This window comes from Saccostrea cucullata, unplaced genomic scaffold (assembly GCF_032062105.1).
Source record: "Saccostrea cucullata isolate Sc308-1 unplaced genomic scaffold, CSIRO_AGI_Scuc_v1 ctg1048, whole genome shotgun sequence".
Classification (NCBI taxonomy): domain Eukaryota; kingdom Metazoa; phylum Mollusca; class Bivalvia; order Ostreida; family Ostreidae; genus Saccostrea; species Saccostrea cuccullata.
This window is the reverse complement of record NW_026920292.1, coordinates 1-10,875: the sequence shown is the minus strand read 5'-3', so window position 1 is coordinate 10,875 and position 10,875 is coordinate 1. Positions and strand designations below refer to the sequence as shown.

The following is a 10,875-nucleotide window of genomic DNA, read 5'->3' as shown; positions in this document are numbered from 1 at the left end:
CAATATCAGTGGATACTCCCCACGAAAGATGTGAAAATGAATCTGAACTTTTTTCGATTTTAATTTTTTTTTATCTGGAGAAAATCAAATGCATGTTAACTGAAAAATCATGTTATACGTTGTGAGAATACTGAGGGAAAATGGAATGTATATAGTGTTGTTTAATCTATAGAACCCATGCGCATCTAAGTATATACTAGTATATGATCCTATTTTCTTTCCTATTTTGAAAGTTCGACGTGTCTTTTTCTGTATTTGTAGCAGTTATAAAAGGAATTGAAGTTTGAGGCTAATATCGTAATAGGCATTGCCAAAAGTAACAGCCCAAAAATTGCGGCAACTATGGCGACACAGTATCCCTCGGGCGTCTTGGGGTAAAAATCGCCGTACCCAACAGTGGTCATGGTTATTATAGCCCACCAGATACTGATAAAGATGGAGGGAAACGTGTCGGGATTATCTAGCTCCATCCAAAACATGATCGACCCGAAGATGAGAGAGAAGGCCGTCAATACCATTAAAAGCAGAACGAACTCTCGCCAACTCTCGTGTAGAGAGAGTTTTAGTATCTTCATTTCCGGTGTGGACTCTACCAATCGCAGGAAACGAATCACTCTCAAACTTTGAAATACTCCAAGTGCAATCATAAAGTTATCGAAATGTTCATTTCCCAATTCGTATATTGAGTAGATGTCGATATACATAGCCACATATACTGCCAATCCCGTAACAAAATTTAAAAGGTTTTGAAGGCTGAGTAAAAATCTTCTTTTATGATGAGTTATAATGAATAGCACCAACAGCTCAAGCAGGAGGAAAGTGTTTGTTAAAAATTCCAAAACACTCTTAACATGCTCACGTGTAGTAGTTATAAAGAAAAGTAATTTTTCGTTTTCTATGATCATGTCGTAAGTTAAATTGTATGGGAGAAGCGAAAGTCCCTCTCGTGGGATACGGAATTTTGGATCACTGTTTAGCAAGTACACAACGACAGACGTAATTGTAACCAAGGCCGAGATAAAAAGCCACACCTAAAAAAATGAACAGTCTTATATATTACTGAGTAATACATATCATAAATGCATTTGATTCTATTACAAATCAGCTTATGGCAGACAAATTACCTACACATACATTTTCATTACTAGTAAGGCATAATAGTACAGTCTTACCCTTCCCGTCCATGTAGTAAGTGGATGCAAATAAGCTTCCAACAGTTTATATCGGAGTCTTCCTAAACAATTTCTGACTTTTTTCTCCCCAAACAAGGGCGACACAGATTGATTTTTCTGTACTTTCAGATCGCTCTCTAAATTCTCAATGCATGTATACTGATAATTGTTTTCATTGTAAAGAACTTCAAAACAGCAATTGTGGATGTCTTTGGAAGGTATTCTCCAAAACTCTATCTCTTTGCGTGCTTGAAGTGGACATATATTCTTTGGAAGATGAAATTCGCCTCCAGAATGGTAATCCAAAATGTGATGAAAAATCATTGGGTTTCTATCAACATAAAATCCCCCACTGGGGTAAGTAGTTGCCTGGTCACCCTTAACGAGAGCATGCATCAAGTCCCTGACAAAGGGGGACGTGGAGAGGAATTTAGTCCCCCTCAAGTTTATTTCGAATGATTCACTCTTTAATATGTGTGATATGGTCTTCATAAATTTAGAAGTGTGTGCAAAAAACTAGCTTCAGTGAACTTGTAAAATTAGTTAAATTACACTGGAGAACATAAATAATACCGTTATCACTGGGGATTGAAATGATTTTTCTGCAGCAACAGAAATTGCACACTGTAGCTGAATTGTCATAACGGGTTGATTCACTGAAATAGGATTTATTCTTTGTTTGATTTGTTAATGGCATTATCACTCGGAGAATAAAATAAAAGAATTAACCTATCATTAAACTCAAAGAGAAAAATATTGACTGGCGGGTGGCAGATGGCCAATATTTAAGTGCGTTCTCATTTTTTCTATCATTTTTAAATGATCCAGTGTATTATTTCATTGGACCAAAGATAGATATAATTGTCAGATTCTGATATGAAACCAGTCAACATGACACAGAGATTTTATAATTAGGTCAGGGATATGGTCCATAATTGGTGGACAATATTGGGTGGACAATTTCTGAAATTATTGATAGATGGTGCTCATATGACGTACTAGTACGGTATTTTGGCTCGGAGTTAGTACCCCTTACCCGCCATCTGATAGCGCAAAGTAGTGAAATTTCATCTTTCAGCGACCCCTTTTAAATATTCATGTATATACCGTCTGAATTTTGCATCCATTATACTGATGTATAAGACGGAACTCCAAATATGTTATAACAGATTTATTAACAAAAGGGACAGGCTCCGCCATATAGCGGACGAGAGCGCTGTCCAACGTGGTTGTCTTAGCGAAAGCCAGTCGATAACTGTATAAAATGTACAAAACAGAAAATTACAATTTACAATAGAGTTATTTATCAATCAATTTATCAATTATTTGTATTGTCCAGGAGATACATGTTTATTCAAGTCTTTAACTCGGAAGTCATTGACACCTATTAAGTTTACTCTGGTCGGAGGCGCTTTGATCATTGTCCAACTTGAGATTAACACATAATTTTTCTTAAACACTTAATTTCCTTGGTCACACATGCCAGAAATATATGGGGGTCGGGGAAATATTTACAATCTTAAAATTATGAACTAATGAATTTATGTCTTGTTATAAATTTATTACAAATAAAACGTCTAACACAAGAGATGTTTATTATTTACATCGGTCTAAAATTGCGTAATATCGCGAGTACCTCGCAGTTTTCTACATGTAACTTACTGCCGCTCTTTTGCGGAGGAGTCGAGAAAGCTCTAAATCTCGCAACTTTTCTGGGGCACACGCACAGGCACTTGTTTCGTATACGGAGTATCCCCTACCTATATTTACCACGTGGTTAATATAGGTAGGGGGTACCCCGTATACGAAACAAGTGCCTGTGGGCACACGACATTGTCTCCAGTAGTGACAATCGAATAATTCGAAAAATTGTATGCCGAAAGTACAATATATTGCCAAGGATTAAACTCCAAAAAGTAGATGTCAAGTAAGGAAATTTTAAGAAAATTATCAGCTTTAAAATGTGACGATTTTCAATGAAAATTTAATGAGAAGAGTCCGCTTAGTAAAAATATCATTAAAAATGTAACAACTTAGGATTAGCTTCTCTTGAAAATCGATTAGATTGCCTCAGCGATTGTTTAGCAAGGTATTCCACCAGGATTTTTTTTAGCTATCTGTCCTTCTTAATTCTACAACGATTGGTCTTGCATTCTTTTCAATAGCACCCCCCCTCGTAAAACTGACGTTTCCTACATGTACCTCCATCGCAAAAGATTTCCGCTAAGTTAAGTTGATTGCGATGTCAAGTATTGCAGAACTGTAGCTCCCTGCTTGAGAAAATTTGGACAGATAAAGATGAGAGCTACAGATCCAAGCAATGTTGAAACGTTCGATTTACGCCGCCGAATTTTTTGTCGCTCATTTCCTGTATACACTGGTATTTTATGCTTTCCCTTTTTTTTTTAGAATCCTATAATAAATCATATAATTTACTTCTATTCCTGATACTTTACCCTCTAAACAGTTCGAAACAGTCCTTTTTGGTTTTGGAATTTCGGTTTAAAGAAGTCTCATTTCGACATCCTTCACAACAGTCTTTTGGAACCTACTTGAATTTTGAAATACCTAGTCAGGAGAAGTATATTTTGTGATGAAGAGCTTTTGTAATGTGATTATATATTTTTTTTTCTTGTTCTGCTTATCGTTTTTATATTGATTAAGTCCAAATAAAGTTATTGATTATTAAGCACGTATTGATTAAAACTTGAGAAAAAGGGTAAAACTGGGATGTGGGCAACATAATTATGATCTATTGGATCTGATTGTTGCCCTTGACCTGTTTCCTCGGATAACATTTTCATCTTCAGGTCCAACAAATCATGTGTTGTCCTCGTATCCAGTTCAGTTCGATGACGTTGGCAGTTTGACGATTTTGGTTCCCTTGTTTTTGTTTTTATTCAGTAATTAAGTAAAATCAGAAAAAGTATGTTAACGGCACCTGTGGAATGACCTTATAAATATGTCAGATAAATCCAGGTTCATCATTCTGCTTGAGAAAGATTTGTAAAAATGTTGATGGAGAGGCGATGTTAAAGGATTTTAATAATAAACTGAAGATTAAAGGAAACGATAAATATAATTCAACCCTTTAACATTATTATTCCATCTTTTCTGGATAGTAACATTTAAATTACACAGACTGAACATTTATAATTCAAAATATAGATGGATACACGAAAGAATTAGCCAATCGATTGATATCTAGAAAAATGCAGACTAAACAATAAGCTGATAACTGGGTCGATAAGTATATTGAATTGCAAAATTTCTAAATAATTTTGACTCCAAGCAATCTATCATGGCGTCAAATGCTACCCCTAATTAAAAAAAAATCGAATATCTGTGTCTATGTCAGAATGTGCCTGGATAGAAATTCTGGCATTGAAAGCTGCAAATAGTTTCCCCGAGACTAAAATAAGTATTTCTCTTCAGCATTAAATCACCGAGCGCAAGGGGAGGGGGGGGGATTTTTGTTCCCAACCTTACCGGACGATTAACTCTGAAATAGTCAAAATTATCGACTTTTGTGAATTTGATTTTATTCAATTAAAATTAAGTTAAATTCAATTTTTCCTTCCTGCATTTTTTTACAGTAATAATTTTAAGTATGTCTTCCAAGTATTACTTGTTACTTTGTCGTAATTCGAGACAAATATTTCAACATGATTGTATCCATTTCTAATTAGATGACCATGAATTTATTGTCGAAAAAGTAATATTTTGAGCCTTTTCCTTTTGTTTTATCATAGGCGTCGGAATGTTTACAAAATATAGGCACTGGAAATTTCGGTTTACCTTTTGTTGTTGGTTTAGCCCCCCTTTCAATTAGCCCCCCCCCCACTTTCATTTTGCTTCCGACGCCTATGTTTATTCCTGTAAATGTTCCAGAATTCAAAGGATTGGTTATAAAAAAAAAAAAAAAAAAAAAAAGTCTAAAAAAGAGCATTCTTATCGATATCTTTAAAATATAAACATTATAAATAATAAATGCGAACTTTTTTAACTTAAGACGAATTAACTAATACTATCAACAGAAAAAACAATTAGATTCTGAATAATTGAGATACCCTGTACCTCCCTGAATTCAACAATTACTGACATGGACAAGAAGAAAACCGTCAGTAACTATAAAATACAAGTACATGTACAATTAACTATAAACATTCAGTCGTAATTCATGCTACAAGGCGCGCGTTTCCGTTGGTTCTTTTGATATTTGTTTGGAATGCTTTACTTGCTTGGTTTTTATATGAGTCTTTCTAAAGTTATAGCAATCGTAAATCTTGCTAAAATTTGATGCAATCGTTGCTATTGGCATGGCTAACAGTATCAAACCAAAGATAGACGTTAACACGCCTACAAAATACCCGGCTGTTGTTTTCGGAAAGAAGTCGCCATATCCAACCGTCGTCATAGTAACGATTACCCACCAGATGCCAAAAAATATGTTGGGGAAAGTTTCTGGATTATAAAACTCCGCCCAGAACATCCAGGACCCGAAAATAAACGCGAATGTTATCAGAACTGTGACAAACAGACAAAATTCATTTAGACTTTTTTGAAGAGATAACTTAAGCATTTTCATCTCGGAACAAGATTCGATGATTCGGAAAATGCGAAATACACGAAGAGAATAGAAGATTTGCATAAGTGTTGAGAATACATAGGAAAAATTGTTAATATACTTTTCATAATCAACCAGGTATTCTAGAGCTACGAAGGTAAATATGACTAGCTCAGTCAATAGCTCCAAAATATTTTGAGGCCTTTTGCAGAACTGTTTTTTCATTGGACTAATAATGAATCTCAGAATAAGATCAAACGTGAGTACAGTATTGGAAAATATTTCTGCAAAAGCCATTTCTTTGGCGGTCTTTGTAACTAGGAGCTTGTAAAACTTTTGGTTGTTGCCAGCTAGTTGAATGGTCTTGTTGGTCGGCTGACCCATTCTCTGGACCCGGAAGTAAGCCGAACTCTCCAACAGGAAAACCGCTATAGAAGCAGCAGTAACTATAGCAACGACAAACAGCCAAATCTACAACGACACGGTACAGATTGTATCTTTAAATTGATTTAAATTTGCAAAAATGCTCTATTTTATTTAGCATTTGTACTTATAAAGAATAAAGTTAATCAAGAAAACGATTGATTGACTGATTGATTGATTGTATATGTTGTTTAACGTCCCTCTCAATAATTATTCACTCATATAGAGAGGCCAACACTTGCCGGTGGAGAGCTACAAATTTTGACCTATACTCGGCACTCGATCAGTGAGGGATCTTTTTCGTGTCTTCACCTACTGCGACACGGGACCTCGGTCTCATCCGAAGGGCCGGTCTCCATGTCCAGCGGTGGGATTCGAATCCGCAGCGGAAGGACACAACTCCCTACTTCGTGACATAAGAGCAGCCGCTCTAACCACTGCGCCACGCGGGCAATTCAAGAAAACGACAGCAGTTTCTGAAAGTTTCTATTGGCCTTTTCTCTATTTATTCATAGAAAAAAATAGTTTAACATTATACATGATGTACTTCAGGAGAATGTTTCACACAGAAAAGTTAAAATGTTTTTCCCAGTCTCTAAATTGTATTATACTAGTGTTGTCAACATTTCCCCAAATTTTTAATGGATCGTTCCATGAAGTGTTATGGGAAGCAACACAGGTTATAAAGGATTGTCTGCCCCAATACATGTACAAGGGCGGAAACATTTTGTTGAATTCAAGAATCCTTTTGCAGAAGAAATTCATTTTCTCTTAGATCCCTCTGCTAATTTTTGATTCAAGGTGAGGCTACAATCTAGCGACAGAACATAGTAGCTCTCTGCTAAGAAAATTCGGACAGATATCCGAATTTATTCAACTGCAGAGAGCTACAGTTCTGTCTCAAGCCAATTCGCAACTAGCAGAAAAACAGCAATACGTCAGGCAAATGGCATTCTTTCCCAGTTGTGTAAAGACAGTCTGAAGACTGTTTTATCTATGAACAGTGCTTGGTTTTAAAATTTTCTAAAGTGTTGTTTTTTGCACAAAATAATTCTAAATTAAATAAAAATCCATCCTGCTCCTTCTTTCACGTCCCCATGGAGAGTATGGGAAACAGGTCTAGTGAATGTACATGTATATTTTGCACTGTAAGATCATTAGTGGCTGGCTTACAAAAGAGGCAATGTGGCGGTAAAGTATACTTTTAAATGCAGCGGTAATGTAACGTTTTTTGTAGCGGTAATGACAATGTAGCGGTAATGGAAATTTCGAAAATGTAGCGGTAATGATATGCACCCAAATAAGAACACACCCGATCAATCTTTATCAACATTGCATTTGACGAGACCGTCTACTTATTAGAGTGTACAGATATCCAATATAAAAACTTAAATAATATTCACGAAGTTGTGCTTGAAATCAATTTTGAGATTTGTTTAAGTTTTTGTCACGTGAAAAAGAGGTAACTAAGAACTCAATTCAATACTATTGTTGTTTACTAATTATTGTAATTGTCGTTTACTCAGTATCTGAATTTCTAATTCAATAATTAGTAAAATACACACTATTGCCAATACTAGGAATGCAAAGTTAAAAGTTATATGTATACATATGTATTACAAAAAATGTAATTGAGTGAATAGTTTTTAAATCTCTAAATTTAGTTATAAAAAACGTTAAACATTTTTCAAATTATAGATCATATACTTTTTGTCAGCATTATATTTCGAGATTTAATACTGTCAAATAATGAAAGAAAAGGTAAACAATTTTTAAAATTGACACCAATTCAGGATTTAGTGTTGTTTACCTTTCCTAGCAATGATTGTAATGGAAAATTGAGCGCATAAAGAAGTTTGTCTCTGACACTGGACTTGGGGGATTTTGATTTTATCACATTGTAATCGTCCATCTGGTGTCGTACTTCATTTTCCAGCAGACCTATCGCTTTGTATTCAGCTTCCTTATCGTCATACAGTGTCTCGTAGCAACATACGGGTATCTCACTGAACGGAATCACCCAGAATTCCATTTCCTTCCGGGCCTGGAGAGGACAAATATTCCTAGGAAGATGAAATTCGCCTTCCGTATAGAAATCCAGGATGTGATGGAATATCAAAGGATTTCGGTCCAAATAGTAACTTCCGTCCGCTAAAATCTCGGCTCGGCCACACATTGACAATTTTTCCAGGATGTTCTGCACAGAAGAAGAAGAGGTCGAAAACTTTGTACCTCTTAAGTTTATTTCAATCATGATTAAATGAAGAAATACTCCGTGCACTATATCAAGTCCTAGATATGACAACAAATCGCTCTGTCAATAATCTGAATCCTCGCAGAAAGGAGACATGATAGATGATACACCCTAGTGGTTTCCGCTATGTACCATGTGTTGTATTGTTTAACTTGATTGATATTGACGGGTAAAATGCCACAATACTTTGCCCTAGTTCCAAATCCACGTAACGCCAGCACAATACATATGGGGTTAATCAGCTTGAAAGTACGGAAGCGCATTAGTGCCACTTGGACACTTCACTTTTTTTTAATTTCTGCACTTTAAAGTGTAAATTTTACACTTTAAAATGTAAATTTTACACATTAATCTGTAAAATTTACACTTTAATCTGTAAATTTTACACTTTAATCTGTAAATTTTACACTTTATTCTGTAAATTTTACACATTAATCTGTAAATTTTACACATAAATCTGTAAAATTTACACTTTAATCTGTAAATTTTACACATTAATCTGTAAATTTTATCCTTTAAGTGTAAATTTTACACTTCACTGTAAATTTTACACATTAACCATGTAAATTTTACAATTAATCTGTAAAATTAACACTTTAAAGTGTAAATTTTACACTTCTGACACTGTAAATTTTAGGACTTAAAATTAACACTTTAAAGTGTAAATTTTACACTTTAATCTGTAATATTTTACACTTTAATCTGTAAATTTTACACTTTAAAGTGTAAATTTTACACTTTAAAGTGTAAATTTTACAGATTAATGTGTAAAATTTACACTTTCTCTGTAAAATTTACACTTTAATCTGTAAAATTTACACTTTATTTGTTTATTCACAAAATCAATTTAGCATCTTCACACATCCTCAGTAACACATTTTTAGGCCAACAGACCATGTTTCGTGTATGATAAAATTTAATCCTGATGTTTTATATTAAAATAAAATTTTTCTTTGAATATAATGTGAAGGGCATATCAAACATACATACACATATTCCCGATCACAGGTGCTTAAGGACCCCCCCCTCCCCCCAATATAGATTCCAGGGCCTGTTAGACTTTTTTCACATGAATAATATATATGGATGACACAATTGTGATATAATCTATAAATCCTGTAAATTCAGAAAATTTGTTTAAACTAACATTTTATTGCTTACAAATGTGTTACTGAGGATGTGTGAAGATGCTAAATGTGAATAAACAAATAAAATGTAAATTTTACAGATTAAAGTGTAAAATTTACAGATTAAAGTGTATAATTTACAGATTAAAGTGTAAATTTTACAGATTAATGTGTAAAATTTACACTTTAAAGTGTAAAATTTACAGATTAAAGTGTAAATTTTACAGATTAAAGTGTAAAATTTACAGATTAAAGTGTAAAATTTACAGATTAAAGTGTAAATTTTACAAATTAATGTGTAAAATTTACACTTTAATCTGTAAATTTTACACTTTAGTCTGTAAATTTTACACTTTAATCTGTAAAATTTACACTTTAAAGTGAAAAATTTACAGATTAAAGTGTAAAATTTACAGATTAAAGTGTAAAATTTACAGATTAAAGTGTCGAAATTAAAAAAAAGTAAAGTGTGCAAGTGGCACTAATACGCTTCCGTATGAAAGACTAAGCTTTTTTAATTATTATTTTATTTTGTTAAGCTGAGAATCTTTTATTGACAGGACAGAGAGAGAGAGAGAGAGAGAGAGAGAGAGAGAGAGAGAGAGAGAGAGTGATAATAGGTATCGTATACTATATAGTATCATGTAGTGCAGTAATATTTGACGTGCGTTGTGTGAAGACTTGACAAAGGTTTGTGAACATTTCTTTGATATGGGGCAGAAAAAGGTTTGTCAAAGAAATTAATGCAGACGGCTGTAGACAGTTAAATTTGATGTGCATGTAAACGGCAACGTAGGAAAATCAAATTATACATAACGCTTTCTTGTTTGTATTACATAAAAATGGTCAATTGTAGCTAGGTCAGCAAAGAGAAACTACTAAAGTATTTTAATGGTAATGCTTCACTTCTATCCATTGACACAGTGTCATTGATAGCTATGTTCGTGAATTGTTTTTAACAAGTCTTTGGAAAACGCATGAAAAATTGATACGATTAGAGGTCTACATCAATCTTTAGGGTTTTTCTTTTTTCCAATAAATTGTAAACCAGCCATGAGAGATAGAATCGATGCGTTTACGAATGACAAAGAGGGTATTAATTATTTGTACAGGGTATCTAATTTTACAATAGGAATATAAAGAAATTATATCTAAAACATTCAACTCAAGAACAGCTAATCCATTATCCGTGTTATTAGTCATATTTTAAAATATAGAAGTATCCTCGGGTATATTTGAGTTTGTTCAAAACATGACCCGATGGGTGGCACAGACAACAAAGGGAGCTAAATGCCTACACATAAATATACCGGTAAAGGAAATGTCTTTAAA

The 10,875-nt window shown here is 33.9% G+C and overlaps 2 protein-coding genes across 2 annotated transcripts; both read right to left on the bottom strand.

Annotated features, from left to right (window-relative positions):
* Nucleotides 1–221: 221 nt before the first annotated feature.
* Nucleotides 222–1,631, bottom strand: LOC134246330 (potassium voltage-gated channel subfamily C member 3-like). The gene is made up of 2 exons (XM_062728657.1): nucleotides 1,173–1,631; nucleotides 222–1,031 (listed from the first exon to the last, which is right to left on the bottom strand). Exons 1-2 carry the CDS (start codon nucleotides 1,566–1,568, stop codon nucleotides 222–224), a joined length of 1,206 nt encoding a protein of 401 aa, XP_062584641.1. The 5' UTR covers nucleotides 1,569–1,631.
* Nucleotides 1,632–5,284: 3,653 nt separating this feature from the next.
* On the bottom strand, nucleotides 5,285–8,476 carry LOC134246322 (potassium voltage-gated channel subfamily C member 3-like; the record flags this gene model as incomplete). The annotated part of the gene is made up of 2 exons (XM_062728643.1): nucleotides 5,285–6,210; nucleotides 7,973–8,476. Coding segments are annotated over 2 exons (1,359 nt in total), but the record flags the coding sequence as incomplete, so codon positions are not given.
* Between the last annotated feature and the right edge of the window lie 2,399 nt (nucleotides 8,477–10,875).

Excerpts from the sequence above, each read along its gene's own strand:
- LOC134246330 (XM_062728657.1), bottom strand. The coding sequence starts at position 1,568 with ATGCATGCTCTCGTTAAGGGTGACCAGGCAACTACTTACCCCAGTGGG. Across the intron at positions 1,032-1,172 it reads TTACTACATGGACGGGAAGG|GTGTGGCTTTTTATCTCGGC; the intron begins GTAAGACTGTAC and ends TCATTTTTTTAG.